This window comes from Acanthopagrus latus, chromosome 6 (genome assembly GCF_904848185.1).
Source record: "Acanthopagrus latus isolate v.2019 chromosome 6, fAcaLat1.1, whole genome shotgun sequence".
NCBI classification, from domain to species: Eukaryota; Metazoa; Chordata; class Actinopteri; order Spariformes; family Sparidae; genus Acanthopagrus; species Acanthopagrus latus.
This window is the reverse complement of record NC_051044.1, coordinates 2,109,170-2,132,537: the sequence shown is the minus strand read 5'-3', so window position 1 is coordinate 2,132,537 and position 23,368 is coordinate 2,109,170. Positions and strand designations below refer to the sequence as shown.

The window sequence follows — 23,368 nt, the reverse complement described above, 5'->3', positions numbered from 1 at the left end:
TCAAGACTTTGGGGATTTTCTTCAATATACTTTATTTTTCTTTCCTGCAGACAAGAACAGCAGCAAAGAAGAAAATGGTCAAACTGAACCCGACTCATCGACCTCGCTGAAAGAATCCCACTGATCCAGAAATGTGACTCTCTTTGCATGTGCTGTGAAGTTTGCTGCTGCTGAATGTGTGAGTTGTAAGAGTGAAACATTTAGAGAAAGCAGTCAGAGTTTCAGACGATGCTGGATGACAGTGAGGACGTTTTGTCTGCTTGTTTCAGGCAGTTTAAGAGTTAAAAGCTGATTTAAAGTCAGTTTAAAGTGGAAATGAGTTTTTGGGATCAGGGTTGTGATGGTAGCAACGTGGAAATGAAGGTTGTTCTCACTTTGATGCAGAAGACGCAGATTTGGACTGAGGTGCACATTACTTGGCATTTGTTTTAAGGAGAAGATAGTTTTCAGCTGTGATCCTGTTGAGTATATTTAGTGTTCAGTAGTAACACTCACCTGATACGTCAGCTCGGCTCTTGTTGTTACTTCCACCGTTGATTCACCTCCACTGACTGACCACATTAACACACCTGTCACAGTCACATTACCTGATGAGGTCGCTTCTGTCTCAGGAGCTGTTAAAGTGCTTTCATTTAGTTTCCTTCATTGTTTTATTTAACATGGAGCATAATATACATTACTATCAGCCCTTCACAATAAGAGCTGGTCCACATGCAGCACAGTGACATGTAGCTGTAACAGAAGAGAGCAGGTGGCCTTTAATGCCGACAGAACTGATTATTAATGAATCGTTCTGTCAAGTGAGAATTAAATGAATTCTGATATTTGGTGAGATTCAGTTCCACTCTTGTGCAGCTTGAAGAGAAAAAATGATGCAGCGAACAAACTTTGACTCTGTTATTAATGTTGTTGAGGACAAAGACGAGCTCTTTCTCTCTGTTCTATGTTGCTTTTATTCTTTTATTTTTATCCTCTGATGATCTGAAGCGTCTCTAGCAGCTGGTCAGTTAATCACACGTCGCTGGTTCGATCCCCGGCTCCTCCCGTCCACATGTCCAAGTGTCCTTGAGCAACAGGCTGAAGCCCAAACTGCTCCTGATGGTCAGACCAGCACCTTGCATGGTAGCTGACTGCCATCGGTGAGTGAGTGAGTGAGTGAGTGAGTGAGTGAGTGAGTGAGTGAGTGAGTGAGTGAGTGAGTGAGTGAGTGAGTGAATGGATGAATGAGGGCAGCAGTGATGTATAAATGCGTCTATTTACCAAATATTATCAGACTGCTTGTAGAGCTTAAAGCTCCTGACTGAGCTCCACATGTGCTTTAAAACCATCAGACTTCACTGAACTGAAGCTGCTGTTAACACTGTCAGTCACTGTCAATATTTTGTAGCTACCAGTTAATATAATGTGACACTTATGGTTTGTTTTATATTAATGTAATTGATATTATTGGACTATTATCTGGCCCCCAAAAATATTCCCATGTTAAATCATAATCATCATTATTATTATTAGAGAATAAAGTAAAATATATCGAAATAATGAATTAAAAGAATCAGAATTATGAGAGAGAACTTCAAAATTATGGATTACATTTTTTTATTTTCAGTTTTTCTCACATCATTTTGTCCTTTATCTCACAATTATCATTTACCATGGGAATAGTTTATGCTTATTTTATTTTTTATATTTTTATGCTTCCTTGTATTGGTTGAGGTGCTGATCCAGAGTCAGTTACTAACTGAACTCTACACTCAGTGTCCAGTTTATTACGTGCAGCCAGCTGAAGCTGAAGCAGTCTGATACAACAGTCGTGCAGTAAATCCTCCTTCATGAAGGTTTTAATGTTCAGTTTGTTGTCAAAGATTCGACTTAATGAATCAGTTTGGAGGCTGTTGAACTGTTGTGTCTTATTCTGCAGCTGTTTGTATTATTCTTAGTTTAGTTTGAGCTGGGCTTGATGTCACAGAAAGGGGGCGGGGCATCTGTCACTCACAAAGCATCCTGGGAATGATTTGATTCTGATCAGATCAATGCTGCAGATGTAAATCTGTCATAGATATGAAAGAACAACATCTGACAGCTGACTTGTTTGATTACATGCTGCATATTTATGATAGTTGTCTGCTGCAAATGTAAAAAATAAAATGTGTTTGTGTACAATAATAAATGTCTAATGTTCTGTCAGGGAGTAAATCACTTCACTGCTGAAAGTAAAGAAAGCAGACTCACTGCCAGCTGCAGGCTCTTATTTTGATATGCAGACTTTTTGTCTCTGTGATGTCATTATTAGAACTTAAACATTAAATATAAATCACTGAATATAAAATCGATCCATCAGAATCAGTTGAATGTGAATCATGGTGGTCTACTTCAGTGCAGCACTACCTGTAACAGGTGTGTCACAGTGAGGGTCTGTGTTTCTGACTGAGAGACGGTCAAGCTGATGATTTGGAAACATGTTTTTTCTTTTTTTTTAATAAATGGATTTACATATCTGAACATAGTTTTTTGGTAACTTGAGCATTTTGTAATGACAGCAGCTGATACAAAGAGCAGGAGGCACGACATCTACACCTGAGCCACACACACATTACTGAGCAAACAAACGGTGTGTCAGCTGATCATCTGTACCTGAACTCTGATATCTTCTCCAGAAGTCATGTGTTAGTTTCAGCTCCCATGTTCGTGACTGTGACGCCCTCTGCTGTCCTAAAACCAGCCTCTGTCTTCATGAAGTCAAACCTGTGTGATCAGATGTGGCTGCATGAAGACAACAGAGGAGGGTTGTGATGATGAGACGCTCCAACTCTCACCTGAAGTCACTCTTTTCTTTCTGCTCACACCTGCTGCAACACGTCACTGATCACATGACTCATACTGCCACTGAAAACGTGGGTGAGGTGAGTGTGTGTGTGTGTGTGTGTGAGAGAGAGTGAATGAAATGGCAATCATGAAATTACAATATAACAATAACTACAAATTACTGTGCAATGCATTACAAAAAAATCACAAAACAGTGTGTGTTCAACTACAGTAGTAGTCTGGTGTGTGAGAGGATGGGGATGGAGACGGGGAGAGAGTGAGATGATATGATTTGCTTTTTGTTGTTGTTTTTTTTCTTTATTTTCTGATTAGAAGAACATAATTCTAATGTACAAAGACACTGGTGGGGGGCTGCTGGCCGGAGGTCCTGGGCCCCTGCAGGTCAGGGGGCCCAAGTGCCGACCATTGTCTTAATGGTAAGAAAGCGTCTAAATGTCTGCTCTCTGATTTATTCAGGTTTTTATACAGTGTGACGACTCAGAGATAGAATCTTTATCAATCCATCTATCATTTGGTGTGTGTGTGTGTGTGTGTGCTCTACTATCGCATTTCCTATTTACTTCCAGTTTGGCTCAGATGAGAGCTTTTGTGTGGTGCTTATAATGGCTCAGATCAAGGTGTGTGCCTGCCATTTCCTGTTTTGATAAAGCTGCTGTTTCCCAGGAAACTCGTCCCCCCCAAACATTCTTTGCTGCAGCGTCAGTCTGAAACCGAAAGTGTTTGAAAAAGAAGTCAGGGCGTCGTCGTTTTCTGTGAGGTTCCATTATTTTAGAGGCTCCATCAGTGAGGTGAAGTCCTCAGAGGACATCAACAACTGAAGGTAGAACACAGAAACATTAGATCTCCTGAAGAAAGCATGAAAACACGAGTAGTCTGACTAGAAGGCGATAAAGCCGGAGCCATGTGTCACGTCTGACTGACCAAATCATCTGGCAGCAGGTAGCGTGAAGACCAGAGGTCATCTGATGCTGAGTGGAAAACTCCACCCAGCGTCTCAGTGCATCTCTGCAAGCACAACAGAAAGAAAAACACCAAAAACACACAAATCCACCACAGAACAACGACAGACTGACTGTTGACTCCTCTCCAGTTAGTTAGAACTGAAGAAGCCTCTGAACGTCTTCAGGAAACTGAAACTAGTCCAGTTGTCTACGATTCAGCACTGAGAGTTACTGAGACCTGGATGACTGAGAACCTTCAGCAGAAGTTGGATTTTCTTGTATTTTGTCCTGTATTTAGTTAAATACTGCACACAGACGAGATATTTCAGGTTCAAAGTAATAAACTGTGTTGAACATGTTCTCAGGAACACTTGATAAACTGTTGTCAGTAAACAGGTTGATTGTAAATGTCTGCTCTCTGGTTTTATTCAGGTTTTTACACACTGTGGCAACTCAGAGATAGAAACTTTATCAATCCATCTATCATTTGGTGTGCGTGTGTGTGTGTGTGTGTGTGCGCTCTACTATCGCATTTCCTAATACTTCCAGTTTGGCTCAGATGAGAGCTTTTGTGTGGTGCTTATAATGGCACAGATCAAGGATTTGTGCTTGCCATTTCCTGTTTTGATAAAGCTGCTGTTTCCCAGGAAACTCGTCCCCCCCAAACATTCTTTGCTGCAGCGTCAGTCTGAAACCGAAAGTGTTTGAAAAAGAAGTCAGGGCGTCGTCGTTTTCTGTGAGGTTCCATTATTTTAGAGGCTCCATCAGTGAGGTGAAGTCCTCAGAGGACATCAACAACTGAAGGTAGAACACAGAAACATTAGATCTCCTGAAGAAAGCATGAAAACACGAGTAGTCTGACTAGAAGGCGATAAAGCCGGAGCCATGTGTCACGTCTGACTGACCAAATCATCTGGCAGCAGGTAGCGTGAAGACCAGAGGTCATCTGATGATGAGTGGAAAACTCCACCCAGCGTCTCAGTGCATCTCTGCAAGCACAACAGAAAGAAAAACACCAAAAACACACAAATCCACCACAGAACAACGACAGACTGACTGTTGACTCCTCTCCAGTTAGTTAGAACTGAAGAAGCCTCTGAACGTCTTCAGGAAACTGAAACTAGTCCAGTTGTCAACGATTCAGCACTGAGAGTTACTGAGACCTGGATGACTGAGAACCTTCAGCAGAAGTTGGATTTGCTTGTATTTTGTCCTATATTTAGTTAAATACTGCACACAGACGAGATATTTCAGGTTCAAATTAATAAACTGTGTTGAACATGTTCTCAGGAACACTTGATAAACTGTTGTCAGTAAACAGGTTGATTATAAATGACTGCTCTCTGGTTTTATTCAGGTTTTTACACACTGTGGCAACTCAGAGATAGAATCTTTATCAATCCATCTATCATTTAGTGTGTGTGTGTGTGTGTGTGTGTGTGTGTGTGTGTGTGTGTGTGTGTGTGTGTGTGTGTGTGTGCTCTCTACTATCGCATTTCCTAATACTTCCAGTTTGGCTCAGATGAGAGCTTTTGTGTGGTGCTTATAATGGATCAGATCAAGGATGTGTGCTTGCCATTTCCTGTTTTGATAAAGCTGCTATTTCCCAGGGAACTCGTTCCCTGCAAACATTCCTTGCTGCAGCACCGGTCTGCGAAACCGAAAGTGTTTGAAAAAGAAGTCAGGGCGTCGTCGTTTTCTGTGAGGCTCCATTATTTCAGAGGCTCCATCAGTGAGGTGAAGTCCTCAGAGGACATCAACAACTATGGAGCTTCTTCCTCTCGTGTGTCTCTGTCTGCTGAGCTGCTCTGGAGACGGTAAGAAAACTGATCATCATCACTGACAGTTTGATGGTTGTACATGTGATTTTGGTGGATATGTGGGTTCTGATGTGTGTGTATGTGTCTCCACCTGTGTGTGTGGACAGAGCCGACAGACCTCGTCTGTCTGTGTCTGCTGCTCTCTAAGGCCGGCTGTGGTCGCTGAGTCTGTACACAGTCAACGTTTTCCTCAGTCTCGGGTCAGTTACAGAGCTCAGATAATCTGCCATGTAGCATTGTCTGTTTAGGGACAAATAGCACTGGAGTTTGCTTTGGGTTTTGATTGTGGATGTCCAATAGTTGATGTAATTGTCTTTTTCCCTTCCCTTCTTTTTGCTATAATTTGTTGGGGCTGGATTGTGTGATGGTGGTCTTAGTTCTGTTGGAGCTGAGCCTGTGGACCAGCTGGCTGACTCCCTTCTTTGCTCTCCTTTTGGCATTGTGGGTCTTTGTAGTGGTAGGAGCTGGGCTCGCCGGCTCTGAGGTGTTGGTAGAACTTTATAGCTCTTCTTTGGATCTGAATCAACAGGGGAAATTGGCCCAGTTCGGCTCTGCATCCTTTATTGGGGGTGTTCCTGTGGACTCCGAGGATGCTTTTGCAGATCTCAGTGTGCAGGGTTTCCATTGGTTATTCGTCCCATTTCTCGAAGTCTTGGTTCATAAGAGGGCCCCACACTTCACTACCATACAACACAATTGGTTCAATCATTGATTGAAATATTTTGATCCAGATTTTGACAGGTATGTCTGTTTGAGGATTTCTTTATTTTCCAGAAAGCTCTTCTGCCTTTGTCTTGGAGATCCTTAATGGCCATATATATTTAGTCCTAAATATGTGTAGCTGTGTGTGTGTGTGTGTGTGTGTGTGTGTGTGTGTGTGTGTGTGTGTGTGTGTGTGTGTGTGTGTGTGTGTGTGTGTGTCTGTAGAGTCCAGGTGGAACCTGTGGGGATTTTCCTGATTCTTGGGTCATTTCTGGAAGACCGGGACTTTTGTCTTTTCCAGGTTAACGGTCCGGGCCCAGGCCCAGGTCTGACAGAACTTTTGCAGGTGATCTAGTTGCTTTTGTGGTGCCTCCTTTGACGGAGTGAGCAGTATCAGGTCATCTGCAAACAGTAAACATTTGACTTCTCTGTCAGAGAGGGTGAGACCAGGGATATCTGACTCTTCCAGGGATTTGGCCAGTTCAGCGATGTAGATATTAAACAGGGTGGAGCTCAGACTGCAGCCCTGCTTCACTCCTCTACTTTGGGGGAGGAAGTCTGTTTCCATGGTTCCAGTTCCAACAGCACATTTATTATTTATGTACATTGTATTAATAATGTTGTAGATTTTCCCTCCAATACCTTTTTCTAGTAATTTCAGAAACAGACCATGATGCCAAATTGAGTGGAATGCTTTCTTGAAATCTACAAAACAAGAGCAGTTTGTGTTTTTGTTGTGGTGGACGTGTTTCTGGATGAGGGTGTGGAGGATGTAGATGTGGTCAGTGCAGATCTGATGTCAGGATTGGGGGCGACACAAAAGAGACTTTTTTTTTTGCCTGTATGCAACCATGTGACCATAAATCACAACTTCGTAGAGGCTCGTCATATCAAAAAGTACTGCACAGGGAATCATTTACTGTGCTGACCTTTCTTGTTTATTTGTCCTAAACAGCCGACAGCGCGTATCACTCCTTAACTGTTATATTAATAAATCATAATTTTAAGGGTCTCGGGCATGTGATGTCTACTCATGTTCTTATCTTTTGCCTCCCTCCAACCCTCCCACATCCCCAATTCTTCTCACCATCTTCCTTTTCTCCCAGAGTATGGGGCTACTTATTGCATGATTAATGGATATGGATGAATATCAAAATATGAATCTCTAACCAAGTTGTGTAAACTGATCATGTTTTTACAATGCCAGTTAAGCTGATAAACAGTGCTAAACACAGTTCCAAGAGCACAATATGTAAGATACAAGATAATGTAGGAAACTACCCATTCATCTTCATTGTAGTGGAGCAGACCAGAGGTGGAATGTGGAGTCAGAAATATATTTGTCAAACATTTGTTCCACCATTTCTTTTTAGATGTGAATCTAAAATGTGAAGAATGTGAAGTCTGAAAATACATTTGTTCAATTTTGAATAATTGTCAGATTGGGGTAAAAAAAAGGGAAGACTATGGAAGGGGAGGTGGACCCAAAGTTCAAATCAAACATGGAAAAAAATGCAAAAAAAATCCAAAACCTACCAAACAGGAAAAAGGAGCAGGAGCATGAACAGTCAAAGACAAACCAAGACAAACAATGACCGGACGAGGAGTGAAGGGAAACACACAAACACTGATTACCAAACAGGAACCGGTGAGGAGAGAGAGGAGGGAGGAAACCAGGAGAAAACATGAAGGGAACAAAACAACAGACAGAGGGAGCCAGAGGGGAGAACACAGGAGGAACTTAAAGGACACATGATGGCATGGAAAATCAAAACATGATACACAGACATGATACCAAGACAGGAGAATATAAGACAAACAAAAACATAATCAGAACAAAACACAAAGACATGGCTCTAGAGTCATGACAGTAATTTAGGGTATTTTTATTGGGGAGGACAATTCATGTTTTTCATAGAATGTTTTTCATAACCCCCCCATGGGTCAGTGGTTCTGTGCTGTGGTGTAAAACCAATCTGACTCTTGCTCAGGACGCTGTGCTCACTGAAGTTTTGCAGTCGGCAGTTTAAGATGCTGCAGAATAACTTCTCCAGGTTGCTGCTGACACATATGCCTCTGTAGCTGTTTGATTCATATTTGTCTCCACTTTTAAAGACTGGAGCGATAAGCTCTTGGCTCCAGGTGTCAGGAAATTGTCCAATGTTCAGAATGAGAATGAATAATTTCAACATGGCAGTCTCATTTTATGGCTGCTAAACTGAAGCATTTCATCTAAGATGCCATCAGGGCCACTTGCCTTCCTCGGCTGCAGGGTCTGGATCTTAGCCAGCAGTTCCCCTTCACTTATTTCATAATCTCAAGGATTTTGGTTGTCTTTAATGATTGATTCTAGGATTTCTAGTTTGTTGAGCAGATTATTTTGGGTTGAATCCAGTGAGATTGCACTGTGTGTAGATTTTCAAGTGTTTTTTTTTTTCATATTTCCCCTTTTTGAATAGTCAATTCTTCCTTGTTTGATTTGTTGAGTGAATGTCATGTCATTGTCCGTAACCGCTTATCCCTTTCCAAGGGGTCACGGGGTGTTGCTGCTGGAGCCAATCCCAGCCTTGTCTCAGGGTGAGGGCAGGGTACTCATGCAGCGCAGCCTTGCCCTGAGCCGGGATTTGAACTAGCGACCTTTCGATCACTAGTCGACCTGCTCTACCCGCTGAGCCACAGCCGCCCCTGAGTGAATGCCATTTTTTCCAAAAATGATTTGAGTCAATGGACTCCTCAGTTTCTTCAAGCTGGTGCTGTTCATGCTGCTCCTCTTTAGCTCTCAGTGTTTTTTCTATATAATTTCAGTGTCTCCCAGTACTGGAGGCGGAGCTCATGATTGTCAGGTTGTTTGGTGTTTTTCATTGGATAATTTTCGGAGAGTTTTTCTCAGACACCTGCAGTCAGAGTCAAACCACTTTTCATTAGCTGAGTTTGAACTGTGATACTGAGATTTTTTCAGATTGGATAGAAATGCTGTGTTGTCAAATATGGAGTTACTCTCCTGAACAGCCTGGTTCAGGCCGTCATTACTGTGGGGATATAAGGTGGTGGTAAAATGATTTAACTGAGATTGGATCGTTGGGCGACCGATTGCTCTCTGGTAGTCATCCTTGCTGTTATTTGTCATCTGTAAGGTTGTTTGGAGCGGTTGAGTTTACTGGGCTGTGCTACATGGGGGTCAGTTGGTGTCTTCCTAATGTAGAGGGTGATTTTGCTGTGATCAGGGTGTGAGGGAGCTGACAGTGAATGCTCTTAGACAGAAGAGCTCCAGGTCTGTAATACTATCCACCTTATTGCTGAGTTTGTGAGTTTACCCATGGTTCATAGCAGGATTCGGCTTTGCTCCTCTGGTTGAACTGGTTGAACTTGGTGTTTATGCCAGCGTAGCTGTCATGCTCGCTCTACAAACCAGCTTTTAACACAAAGAAAGCGACAAAATTGACAAAAATTGGAGGTGGATACACAGGTACGGATGTTTTAATGAGTCGTGAGGACCGTTCTGTAACAGTGTCTCACCCGTCGGTTCTCCCTGAGTGGGTAGATGACATGAAGCAATAGCCCGACATACATCCATCAACATAGTTAATTATATTTTCTGATGGTGTTGACGCCGGTGAAGTACGCAGTTACAAAAGCACAGAAGCATACAACTACCTGCACAGTAACAGAATAGGGAAAGTACTGTTGAAGAAACACAGTGAGTTTATATTTCTGAAGGCAGCAGTAGAGTTCAGCCACAGCGTCAGTCAAGCTAAACATGCAGCGTGGATGATGCTGAAGGAAAGTGAAGTCATGGAGACAGACGGCTGCTCCTCTATTGCTGGGTTAGGGAAGTCATGCAGTCATGCAGTAGTTATTCTGTGTAAGATATTCATAAACCCAAATATTTATTTTAGTGTCAAAGCCGCGAGCCACACTAGTCTCCGTTCCCCCTTCCTCGGCATGGCGTGGAGGGCGCAGGGCACGGACGTGTTTGTTGAAGTTGTTGATGTTCAACACAAGAAGTTTCTGAAAAAAAATTCATTTTTCATGAATTGTTGTGGCGACCAACAACAGCACATGTTGTTGTACCTGAGCTCATTATAAAAACAATTTAACATTCATGACATAACGCTAGCTGGTTTGGACTAGCTTGGCGGCAGCGGTCAGTCATGCAGTTGCAAGGCAACCGGAAACAGAAAAGCGCCGGTGGAAGTAGTTATCTGTCATGGCAGCACCCAGAGGCTTCTGAAGAAACGGGTGGATAGTCCACTGTGCTGTTGCCCAGAGGAGAGCTGTGTGTAGAGACCAAAGGGTCCCCTCGAAGCCGACTGCTGACGATGTTCAGACCCAGCATGCAACACAACTGCAGCAGGTGTTCCTGTTCCGATGTGAAGGAGAGGAGAGGAGATGTTGATCTGTCTCCCTGTGCAGTGATCAGATCTGGTTCTGTGCCTGTTCTGGCGTTAAGGTCACCACGGATCAGCATGTTTCTTTGTGTTTGGTAGAAGCTGATCTCATCTTCAAGAATGGAGAAGCTGTTTTCATTATAATAAGGAGACTCTGATGGGGGGATATAGGCTGCACATATGAATATGTCTCTGTCTGTGGAGACCACCTCTTTTTTATTTTGATCCAAATTGAAAAATCTCCTTTTTTGAGTAATTCTATTGAGTGTGTGAGGTTCGTCTTGTACCAGATCAACTTCCCTCCCTGCAAAACAATGATATCTGAATTTTCTAACTCTTTGCTAAATTCTGGGGTCCTGCTGCTCTTAAGGCCAAAAGCGGAAGACCTCAGACCCTGAATGTTCCAACATGAGGTTACAAAAGATTTAGATGGCATTAAGTCTAAAACTCAAAATGTAGCATTCTGTGTTAAAATGAGATGTGTTTGTTAGATAACTGTTTGTGTTTTAATACCGAGACGCTCCAACTCTCACCTGAAGTCACTCTTTTCTTTCTGCTCACACCTGCTGCAACACGTCACTGATCACATGACTCATACTTCCACTGAAAACGTGAACGTGTTGGTATGAACCTGAGTGAATCAAGATCCAGTGCATTAGCCTCCGGCCTGGACTTTCTGTGTGTGTGTGTGTGTGTGTGCTGCACTCTACTATCACACTTTGTTTTCCTGATAATTCCTGTTTGGCGCAGGTGTGAATTTCTGTGTTGTGTTTAAAAAGGCTCATATCAGTGTGTGTGTGGGGGTCATACCCTGTTCTGAAGGCTGCTGTTTTCCCAGAAACTCACGATCTGCAAACACTCCCTCATGATTTCACTTTTAGAAGACGAATATTTACGGTCAAATTATCTATTATATTGTAATTATATTATATATTATATTATATTAGGGTTAGGGGTTAGTCATTCTCTCAATCTAACCAATGACATAAAGACTTAGTTTGAGGTGTTGTGTGCCTCTTATTTTTGCAGAACTTGCCTGAGAAATCTCCTGATTTTAGGTTTCCTTCAGTATCACAGTAATCCTCTGATAGTTGTCTGTTCATCAACAGGTTCACTGCAAACAGGAACTACTAACAGATAATTCTGCAAAGTTGGTAATGGAGTTTTACTTCAGTTGTTTTTCTGTTTTAAATCAAGTCTCCAGCTGCTTCAGGTGTTTAGCAGAATGCTGCAACTCTGTTTTACTGTGAAGCTCCAGAAATGTTCTGTGGTCGACGACACTTCACCTGACTTTATATCAACATGAAGGAGGAGATGATGAGAGAGGTTTTGTTATGTTTGAGTGAACTGTTCCTTTAACTGTGTTTCCAAACAGACTTATGAGACAAATCAAACAAACCTCTGGGCTGTTTGAGTCGCCTGAATATGAGGAACATCAGTATTTCTGTGTGAAATGTTTTGTGGACTATCTGAGTTCCATTCTTCATCACAGACTGTTTCTTTAAACTGGTCCTGATGTTTTATTGGAGGAGCTGCACAGAGATGATTCTCTGCTGCTGATCAGGAAGAGAAGCAGCTGTCAGACACTAACAGTGAAGCTGAAGCTGAATCTGAGGCTGGAAAGTGTTTTTATACACAACTTTAATGTGAGTCTGAAGACAAAGTGCAGAATTCATGAGTCATTGTTAATATGTGTGGTGATGACGCTTTTATTGTGAAGGTGTGTACCGGATGTGTTGCAGCCCTCACTGCCTGCAGGCTGAGAAACAGAAACAGTTTGTGATGAACCAATCAGAGTGTTGAGGTTTCCTGTGGAGCTCCGTCACATAGAGGCTCCATCAGTGAGGTGAAGTCCTCAGAGGACATCAACAACTATGGAGCTTCTTCCTCTCGTGTGTCTCTGTCTGCTGAGCTGCTCTGGAGACGGTAAGAAAACTGATCATCATCACTGACAGTTTGTCATTTCACTTGATTTCATCTCAACAGGAACAATGTGGAAACATGCTGGATGTTAATCAGGCTGCTTCCTGCTTTAAGTGCGCACGAGACACCTGCTCTAGCGCCCGGTGACGTCACATGTACCCCGATAATCAGCGCACATCGATAGTATTGATCGGATCGATTATAGAAGAGTTACAGCAGAATGATAATGAGTTTTATCTCGAGGTGCTTTATATTGATGTGTCGTCATCACTTATGTGCGTGTTCGTACGTGTGCGCATGTGCGTGTGCGTCGTCTCCATCCTGCTGCAGACTCTCGCAGGTTTCACAGAAACTCTTGTGATGAAATGAAACCTTCCGGATGTTGTGATCGTTGGACTTTGGACTCTTTTATCGGAGGGGAAATAAAACGCGTGTGTGTCTGAAGCTCCTGAACAAACTAAAGTAGTTGATCAATAAAACAGAGACGTGACTCGGATCATCATCCGCCCTGCGCTGCGGCCACGGTCAGTCCTGAAGGGGAGACCCGGTCCAGCTGGACCAGGTCCTGTAATGTCCCCAACAAGTCAGACACTGTTGACACTGGAGGAGCCTGTCGAGATATTAACACTTAACAACCAGTTCAACACAATGTGAGCAGTTATTAAGAGTGATCAGGAAGGACTTGATAGTTAATGAGTAACTCCTGAATCACTGTGATTTATAGACTATATAGGAGATGATGAGTTACTGCAGATCAGACTGGAGATAATCAATGAATCATCAGGTGATGATCAGTTCATGAGGAGGTCAATAAAGATTATCTTCAGCTGTAAACGCTGCAGTGTGCAGCAGCTTTAACACCTTCTGCCTCTAAACAAACATTAAATACATTAATAAATATCTGTGAATCAACATATTGATCAATTTCTTCATGAGTTGTTCATGATTCAAACAGCGTGAAACAATAATACTGAATATTTACCAAGTTGGCTCATTAATTAATCATTAGTTACTCTTAAATGATATATATGATTATATACATATAACTCTGCAGTCCTCACCGTACAGGAAGTGAACCGGGCCGGGTCAGGCAGGGTTTGACTTCCAGGGTGAGAGAAGAGAATAGAGTGTGATTATGTGATTAGTGTGATACAGAGAAGGCCACTCAGATTAAGTGTGTGTTCAGGTGAGATTTAAAGGTGGAGACAGTGTCAGAGGAGTGAATGTCTGGTGGGAGAGAGTTCCAGAGGCTGGAGGCAGATCAGCTGGAGGTTCTGGACCCCGTGGTGGTTCGGTTGGCAGACGGGCTGAAGAGCTGGATGGTAGAAGAGGATGGGAGAGTGCAGGAGGGTGTGTGGATATGGATCAGTTCAGAGAGATATGATGGTACCAGGTGATGAAGGAGCTGATGGAGCTGCTGCAGGCTGGAGTGATGTGACCAGCAGAGTTCTGCTGATGAAACGGGCTGATAAGTTCTGGACCAGTTGGAGTTAATGGAGTGATTTCAGAGGAAAACCATGGAGGAGAGAATTACAGCCGTCCAGACGGGATGTAATCAGAGCGTTTACAAGAACATCAGTGCAGGCTGGTGTGAGTGAGGGACGGAGACGGTTGATGTTGTGTAGATGGAAGTAAGCAGACCAGGTAACATTACTGATTAGTGAAAAATATGATAACTAATGATTAAGTTATTAATAAGTAATAAGTTATTAGTGTTTGTTTCACAGCAGCAGCTCATTAAGAAAGTGTTCAGCATGTTGATTCAGAGATGATCATGAACGAGTCATTAACTAATGATTAATGAACACAGTATCTCAGCATGTTCTGTCTGTCATGACTCCTGTTTGTCTTTGTATTTGGTTTTTGGGTTCTTGTTTATGATTCACATCTTGGTATCATGTCTTGTGTGTCATGTGTTTGATTTTGGCGTGCCCTCATGTGTCCTTTAAGTTCTCCTGTGTTCTCCCCTCTGGCTCCCTCTGTCTGTTGTCTTGTTCCCTCCTGGTCTGTTCCTCTGTGCTCCTCCCCCTCATTATCTCACCTGGCTTCCTTCCTCCTCTCTCATCACCTGTGCCTCGTCATGTCATTAGTGTCTGTGTATTTAGTCTCTGTGTTTCCCCTCACTCTTTGTCTGGTCATTGTATTCTGTCTTGTGTTTGCTGTTTTCTGTCTCTTGTTCATGCTTCTGTCACGGTTTGGTATGTTTTGGTTTCAAGATTTTCATGTTTAAGTTGAACTTTGATTTTTTCTTTGTACTTTGTCTTGCTGTTAAGTTGCTACTTTGCCTGGTTGTTTCAGTTGTTACTTTGCTTTTTGTCCCGTTTTGTCTGCCTTGGCTTTTTTCTTGTTTTCGGCTTTTGCTTTATTAAAGCTCGCTTTTTGTTCCACGTTATCTTTGACTCCCGTGTGTAACTGCGTTTGGGTCCACCTTCTCCTTCCATAGTTTTCCCCTTTACCCTGACATGACACTGTCATTAATGATCAAGTTGTTCCTGGTTCATTCCTCAGTAACTACTCATATGTTTGTTTACCTCATTGTAAAGAGTTGCTGCTGAATCTTTAACTTCAACCTGTGAGCTGCTGTAACATCATATTTCAGTAATTTCATGAAATGTGAACCAAAAACAAAACAACAACCACAAATCACATATACAGTCGTCAGCAGGTTGTGTTGGGATGTTTGTGTGTTTGTTTGTTTGTGTGTTTGTTCTTTAACTTGTTGTGTTTTCTTCCAGGGTCGGTTGTCGTCACCGTGGAGGAAGGAAGTGACGCCATGTTGCCCTGCTCCATCAACACCAAGGAGAACATCGAGAAACTGACGTTTGACTGGAAGAAAGGTCGTCAGGAGGTTTTCTTCTATCAGAGCGGCAAACATTACAATAACGGTGGCCGAACAGGTCAAGATAAACAGTTCGAAGGACGCGTTTTTCATTTTGAGGATGAACTGAAACACGGCAACGCCTCCATAAAAATCACCAGAACTCAGCTGACTGACAGCGGAAACTACGCCTGTACTTTCCCCCCCGACAGAAATCCATCCAGCGTCACTCTTCATGTCGGTGAGTATTTAATCAAACAGTTCTGACGACTGATGGACTGTTACAGTTCTTACATTTAATCATTTGAAATGTTTGTTTAACTTTTATTTTACAAAACGTCTCCAGACTTCCTGTTAACGTCAACAATAAATTATTAAATCACAAAATGATCACACTTTTATTTGTTTGTGTTTATTCTGACTGATGTGATGATTTGTACTTTAATGTTTCTTTGGTGTTTATTACTTATTTACTGATTATAATATTGCGGGTAATATAATTATTAAATGATATAATTATTTTTAAATCCATACTGTTTTTCCAAACACACAGGATTTGTTTGTGCAGCTTAAGATATCAGTTCCACAACTATCAGATAAATTAATATTGTGTAGATATTATTATTAATTAATGTTCCTCTGGTACGAGCTGCAGGTCTTCAGGTTATATTCCTGCTTTAAGTCACTTCATCATGTTATTTTTTAGCTGCAGTGATCAAAGTTCCTCACAGAGACGAACAGTTTCATCTCAGATTAACTCAGATTAATTCTGTTGATGTTTCAGTTTCCCAGCATCACATGTTTTCCATGTTGGTAATATCACATCATCACTCTGAAATAATAATCGTGTTCTGTTTTCCCTTTTAGCTCCTGACCCAGAGCGCTCTGTGTTAACCTCTTGAGCCTCATTTTGATCGTGTGTGTTTCTGTCCCTCAATATTTAAACATTTTAAAGTGTTTTATATTCCAACAAGACCACGAGGAGCTGATACATGTTCACTGCATCACTGTAAAACACTCTGAGGGTTCATCAGGTGTGTTGATCTGATTTAAGACCCTGAGAGAGTTTAATTAGGAAATGATCAAACTGAAAAACTAGAAACTTTCTTGTTTTGTTTTTTATCAAACAGTATTTTTAGAAATCAAATTAATAAGTTATAATCTGGTCCATCAGGCTGAAATTCTCAGGATCTCTCCCTCAACTTGTCTAAAATATCTGAACCAAAGTGTATGTTGCCAGACAGAAGAGGCTCTGAGATATTTTAGAAAGTGCAGTACAGATTATCTCCAGCAGATGTCCACAGAGCTCTCTAAAACTTCTCCAAAGTTACCAAATGATGATAATAAATCCCTTTAAGATGCTGAAAAATGTCCCTCAGTGTTAAAGTGGACGATAAAAAGATGTTGTGAGTGTTTAAATAAAGATTTACATATTTATTATCATTGAATCATGTCTCCTTAAACATATAAATAAAGTTTCTCTGTTATGTGGGTGTCCCGCTGCCACAGGAAGTCCCACAACACTCACTTCCATATATGGTCACACAGGTAATTTAATTGGCTGCTAACTCAGAGTGTTTTCACGGTGCTGACTTCCCATTGGATGACAGCAGCTGTCAATAACACACATGTGGCGCTCGCGTACAGAAGCTGTCCTGTGATTGGCTGATGGAGTTAAGAGACCGTTAGGTTCGTCACTTCAGGTCGTAGAAAGATGCTGATTGGTTGGTTTTGTTCCGGGGCGTTTACTGATTTCAGAGATACTGAACATCATTGGTCAAATCTTTTGTCGATACTTTAAATTGATTAAAATGAAGTTGTTCGGAAAGTTTGACGAGCGGCGCTAAAAATAAACGAGCGACACAATCGACTTTTATTGTGGTGGTTTTAAGTTCCGCTTCCGTTTAACCGAGCTGGATTTAATGGCTGGACTTTTGTCTTTAAAACGAGCCGCTGTTCGTCTATAAATGTCTGTTTTTACACCTATAAATACAGTTTAACTGCGGCTACACAGGCTAGCTAGTAAGTAGCTAACTGTTACTGCCGTAAAGTGAGACGCTGCTGTTGTAATGTCGTAAATCTTTATTTTAGGTTCCTGAATGTGTCGATAAAAACGAACCTGTGAGCTTTCAGGTGAGGTGTAATATGTGTGTGTTGACGTCTGACGTCACCATGAAAATATGATGTTTATGTTTTTATTATTTTTTACTGTAAATATCGGGTCGCGTGCATCCTGCGCACCTTATAACATTAAAAGACAGAACAGGTGAAAACATCCCAGGTGAGTCCTGACTGTCGTGACGTCACTCTCCACCTGTCATCAGCTCCACAGGCCTCAGTATCATTCAACACACTAACATCTGTTGAGCTGAACCTCTGAGTGTCATTCTGCTGTGTTACACATCTGGAGACAACAACATCTGTTCAGTTTGTGCTAAAGATGTTAAAGATTTACACTAAAAACTACCTTTATGTTATATTTATAATGACAGTGAGTAGAAAATATAAATATTGTGCTTTGATCATCTCAGTGACAAAAACACATTCAAAGTTATACACACTCAGTATTCCAGTTTATCAGGTAACACAGATAAAAACTAACCAGTTTCATTAAACAGACAAAGAATTAATCTTCATGAAGGTTTTAATAATCACATTGTGTTGAGAGATGTTGATTCAGTCTCATTGTCAGTCTGCAGACTGTAGTTTGTGTTTCTTTTAAACTGCATGTCTGTGAAGTGTGTTGAGATACTTAGAGGTGTTTCTAATATTCTGTCCACCCTCATTTAGAAAGAATTTAGCTATAAAAGTATATAAAACACAGCACTTTAATCGTTTTTAGGTTTAGGTGTGTACACCTTTGAAGATTCAGTCTTTTATTTTTGTAATTCTTCCTTGTTAAATTAAACAAAAATCTACTTTATATGTGCATCTGCCATGATATGAGTCAGAATCTGCCTCATGTTGGAGGAAGTACAAATGTTTGAAATATCAAACATCGTATAATTACTTCTCATGGACAGTACCAATGAAATAACCAATAATGTCACCTTTTTGTATTTTAAAAATGAGTTTTTAACTTGAAGTTTATGCACAGCAGAGGTTCAGAGACTTTAAACCTCTCTTAGCTCTTGTAGAGGATTTATTGCAAATTTCAATCTTGTTGTTTTTCTCTGAAACTATAAAAAAAAACATTCTCACCAGAGACAGTGTATTTGGTGTTGTCGTCTTCACTGTTATCTGATAATTTATCAGGCCGATACATGTTTTGTATCACTTTCATAATGTGTTATACTATGTTCACAGGTGCAGCTCCAAAGCCGTTCATCACAATACTTGCTGAAACAAAGGACTGGGTCCTCCTGCAGTGTGAAGCTCATGGTGATCCACTTCCTACATTAGAGTGGAAGGACAGTGATGACAACACTCTTCCTGCTGATACACCTCAGATCTCAGTAAGAGGAGGTCGATCATACATCACCGTCAACGTCACTGTGACGAAGGCTGACCGCTATCGCTGTGTAGCTACACAGGAGAAATTCAGCCATCAGATTGGCTCTCAGATTTATGTGCTCCTGAATGGTAAGTGGTGTTAAAATCTTTTAAACAATTTTAATGATCCCTGTGTTTCAAAAGATTATGAGTTCAGACTGAACACACAGGTCATCAGCTCAAAGTCTGTTGATGTTAAAAATGTTTCAAACTGAAGAAACTCAGAGACTTAAAAAAAGAAAATAAAGATAAATTTGTTCTGGATGTGAATAACAAGAAGTTGATGTTTGTGCTGCTGAAACATTCACTGTAAAAACTCTGCAGCTGTTAAATTAACTGGAATTAAATCAACGTTTGTGTTCAGTCTGAATTCACCTTTCAGGATCATTTACATCATTAATTATTGTCTGTATGTTGGATATGACGACGTGCAGCTGTGATGATACATGACAACAATCTGAACACAGACACTTGATTCATGAGTTCATTTAGTTGATTAATCAGAGAAACTTTGAGTCCTGAAACACATCTGAGCTCCGTCTCCTGGAGTCACACTGGAGCTGCTTCTGGTTCTGATGTCACAGGATCTTCATCACTGAATCTTTTTGTCAGTGACATAAAAGAATGATGTTGGTACCGGGCTCAGGTCCACTGAGGAGCTCAGACTGAAAGTGGTCCTGAACTCTGAGCCTCCTTTTCTGTCAAGTTTGTGGCTCCTTTCCAGTTGAGAGGCAGTTTCCACAAACGAGGCCTGTAGTGAAGCTCCACAGCTGCCTCTTCTGCTGCTGACTGTTTAAATCCTTCACACCGACTGTCTGTGAGTTCACACCTGGACAAGTTCAATGTACAGACATGTGGTGACTGAACAAAGATTTCTGCATCCACACACTAAAATGAATCACAGCACACAAAGTGAGTCTCACACACAGCTGAGCTGGTTGTTCAGCACATAATAACTAGGAGGTGTAACTGTGGAGGAACTGATGGACCCGACTGACAGAACTGGATCAGAACAGACAAACAGAATATGAGCTGCTGAGTGAGTAGAAGAGGAAACAGAAGATAATCTGACACGACGCTGATCTGAAGTGATGAGTTATGATGAGAGATAATAACAACATGAGTCATTAAACATCATCACAGGTTTTAACTCACTCGGACTAAATATTCATCAAACGTTACATTCCTGCATCCAGAAAGACAAAAACAGAACAACAGCTGCTGAACCTTCACACAGTGTTACAGCTCAGTTTAACGTCACTTTATCACTTATTTCTTGTCCGTCAGTCTGCAGCTGTTGTAGTTGTTTGATTTGATGTTTGATGATGAATCTAAATGATAAAAACATGAAACAAAGCTGCAGTTTTTTAATAAATAATAAACGATGAGGCTCTTCTTCCTGTTTGAGCTGCTGTCGAATACAACAGAAGAATTCTAACAGATGTGATGATCAGTTTTCTGCTCCGGCAGCTGGAGACTGTCGATCAAATACACTCAGCGGACACTTTATTAGGTTCACCTGTACAATCTGTTAACCAGATCAGATTCAATACATCTTTATTTACACCGAGTAAATTAACCAGACAAAGAAAATTCAGTGTAACGTCCAACCAGAGGTGTAAAAAGCAGCGAGGAGCAGATTGTGCACATTCAGTTTGTATCAAAGTAACTAGTAACTATATCTGTGTGATTAATGTAGTGGAGTAAAAAGTACAATATTACCTTTAGAAATGCAGTGAAGTAGAAGTTTAGAGTACAATTATCAGCTCAGTAATGGAGTATTTGTACCCGCGTGTCTCTAAATGTTTGTTAATCTGAGTTGTTGTCAGAGACTCAAACAAAAAGCTTTTAAACACTTAATGTTTCATATTTTAAAACACAGTATTTCTCCGACTTTAGTGTCATAAATAATATATCAGACGACAAATCTCATGTGACGTCATTTCAGGATTATATTTTTAGTGAGTCGTGATCCTTTTTAAAAAAAATCAACTTAAAGCTTTTTAACCTTAAACCAGTTTGGATGGTTGACTGTATGAAATCTAGACGAAGCCTCCAGGTGTGAAAGTGACTCCAGTGCTGAAGAGTCTTAAACCTGCGTTCTTTCTAACGGCCAGCAGGGGGCGACTCCACTGGTTTCAAGAAGAAGTCTAGAAATCAAGTGACAAGCAAAGTCATTTTCTCATAAGCTTACGTACGTAAGCTTATGAGAAAATGACTTTGCTTGTCACTTGATTTCTTCCCTCAGTAAACAGTCTCCTGATGAGTTCATGCTCTCAGTCTCTAGTTTCAAGTCTTCTTCAACACAACATGATGTTCATTTACTGAATTATTCTCCTGTTGACAGTAAAACAGACCAGAAAGCAGGTGTGTGTGTGTGTGTGTGTGTGTGTGTGTGTGTGATTTAGGGGGCGTGGCTTCTTCTTAATATTTCAATGCTTTAAAATCTGTATTATCTGTTAACTCAGGTTGTCTCTTCTTTATTTGATTCTGTCTGAACATCTGAAACAATGAAGTGTGACAAATATCCAAACACAGAATAAATCCTGCAGCAGTCCAACACTTCTTCATGACTCTGAACATAAAGGCTGTGGAGCTGCAGTTTTTACTGGACCATGTAAACTTGTAATTATAAGCGTTGTGTTGCAGTGAAGGTCCAACATGACAAACAGCTTCCTGGTACTTTATTCATGAACTGCAGCAGAGTCGGTTCATTACAAGATGAGTTTTAACTTTAAAATCCAGCGTTGAAGTTTTGAGTTGCAGTGAAACTCAGATGAGAACAACAGATGAAGTGTAACACTGTGGTTTATAAATGTGAGCAGGAGTCTTCCTCCTCTGTCTGAGCCTGAAACCAGGAGTGAAGAAATGTTCACCACCTCCAACATTTACTCATGTTGGACTTGTGATGTAGAATCAGAGTCATGACACAGTTTGTCCACTAGAGGGCAGCATCAGGCTCATTTTACACTGTTAAAAAGTCCCTCTCATTACAAACAGGCACATTTTATATTAATCACATCTAAAGGATCCTGATCAGGTTTTAAAACTGTTTCAGACTGAGTGAAAAATTCCGTCTTCTGCTGAGACTCGACTTCAATAATCTACAGACTGTGTTGATGTGCTGCCATCAGGGCCCAATAACTGTGGACCCGACCAGCACCAAGAAGCTGACAGTGATTTTAATCTCCATGTTTGTGGACAGTAGTCAGTGGTGGAAGAAGTACTGGGATACTTTACTGAAGTGACAGAAGCAGAAACACAAAGTAAAAATACTCTGTTACAAGTAAAAGTCCACTTGAGTAAAAGTGTAAAAGTGTCAGTAAAAGTGTTGTGAAGAAGTTTTATATTTTCTCAGATGATCCTGTGTTTTTACTGTCAGATCAAAGTGATGAATGGAACTAAGTCCATTTGTTTCTTCACTGCTGGGACCAGAACCAGAAGCAGCCTCTGAGCTGTGGAGCCCAGCAGGAGGAAACTGGACCTGAGATCAGAGCTAACATCACTGTTCCTGCTCACATTCATCCCAGTGGAGTTTTCATGTGGAACAAGTTCAGACTTCAGGAGCAGACTCACCTTTAGTGGTTCTGTGTGGGCTGTGAGGTCCAGTCTGCTGCTGATCATCTGACCTCAACTTCTGACTCTCACATCCACTTTTATCTCCCTCAGTGTGGTACGTTTGGTGGATTCTTGTTGGAGCTGGTGGAACTCTTGGTGTAGTTGCTGTTATAATCCTACTTAGATGGTGCTTTTGCAGACGTAAGTAGTTGTTAGTTTTGTATCACCATATTAATGATAAACAGACATCACAACTCATTCTTTCTTGACAGATGTTTTATCTTCTCTGACATTAAGCATTCTGTGTATTTACACAGAGATCAAGACATTTGTGATTTTCTTGAGTATAACTTTGTTTTGTATCCTTTTGATCCAGGTTCAACACCAGCCGCACCCACAGGATCAGGAGTCATTTAAGTCTGGTGAAAACCAGTCGGCACCTTGAGTCTCAGATGATGCTGAATGACAGTGAGAACATCTTGTCTGGTCACTTATTTCAGTCTCAGGAGTAAAACCTGGTTTTAACATGAAACTGAGTCTCAGGTTCAGGTGAGGATTGGTGTTGTGTTGCAGCAGATAGTTGTGATGGTAGAACAGAAGGTTGTTTGTGTGACGATGTGCATGTAGCTCATTCTGCTGTCATCACTATGTTACCACGGCAACAATCTCTCCCTGAACTGTCCTCATGTCCTGAAGCTCATCCAGATCATAGACAGTGAGATCTTACAGTTAATACATTTATATACAAATAAATACACATAATCAGTCCTCGTCTTTATCTCACAGCACTCAGTCACAAATAGTGTCCAAGTCAAGTGTCGGACTCAGAATCCTGTCAGAGTAAAAAGACGTCAGTCGCTCTGACACATTTGTCTGATGGCTGAACAACATCTGAACCGACTC

General features: G+C 41.2%; 2 protein-coding genes and 1 long non-coding RNA gene across 5 annotated transcripts in view; 2 read left to right on the top strand and 1 right to left on the bottom strand.

The window, feature by feature from the left end:
- LOC119021758 (hemicentin-2-like) overlaps window positions 1–2,179 on the top strand; it is a 76,561-nt gene extending 74,382 nt beyond the window's left edge. For both annotated transcript variants that reach the window (XM_037102257.1, XM_037102258.1), the window contains one exon: window positions 51–2,179. In XM_037102257.1, coding sequence (XP_036958152.1) covers window positions 51–124 — 74 coding nt within the window. In that variant the 3' untranslated portion in view covers window positions 125–2,179. The remainder of the gene's footprint in view (window positions 1–50) is intronic.
- Window positions 2,180–2,882: 703 nt separating this feature from the next.
- Window positions 2,883–23,368, top strand: part of LOC119021760 (butyrophilin subfamily 2 member A1-like) — a 66,081-nt gene continuing 45,595 nt past the window's right edge. Inside the window, exons 1-6 of one of the 2 annotated variants that reach the window (XM_037102259.1) lie at window positions 2,883–2,900; window positions 12,204–12,320; window positions 12,395–12,600; window positions 15,333–15,656; window positions 16,283–16,305; window positions 17,666–17,696. In XM_037102259.1, coding sequence (XP_036958154.1) covers window positions 12,549–12,600; window positions 15,333–15,656; window positions 16,283–16,305; window positions 17,666–17,696 — 430 coding nt within the window. In that variant the 5' untranslated portion in view covers window positions 2,883–2,900; window positions 12,204–12,320; window positions 12,395–12,548. Of the gene's footprint in view, window positions 2,901–12,203; window positions 12,321–12,394; window positions 12,601–15,332; window positions 15,657–16,282; window positions 16,306–17,665; window positions 17,697–18,721; window positions 18,998–23,368 lie in introns of both variants that reach the window. The other variant, XM_037102262.1, reaches the window with a different exon arrangement.
- Window positions 19,378–22,568, bottom strand: LOC119021767. Its single transcript, XR_005075746.1, has 2 exons — window positions 22,484–22,568; window positions 19,378–19,736 (listed from the first exon to the last, which is right to left on the bottom strand). It is a non-coding gene; the product is annotated as an uncharacterized LOC119021767 (long non-coding RNA).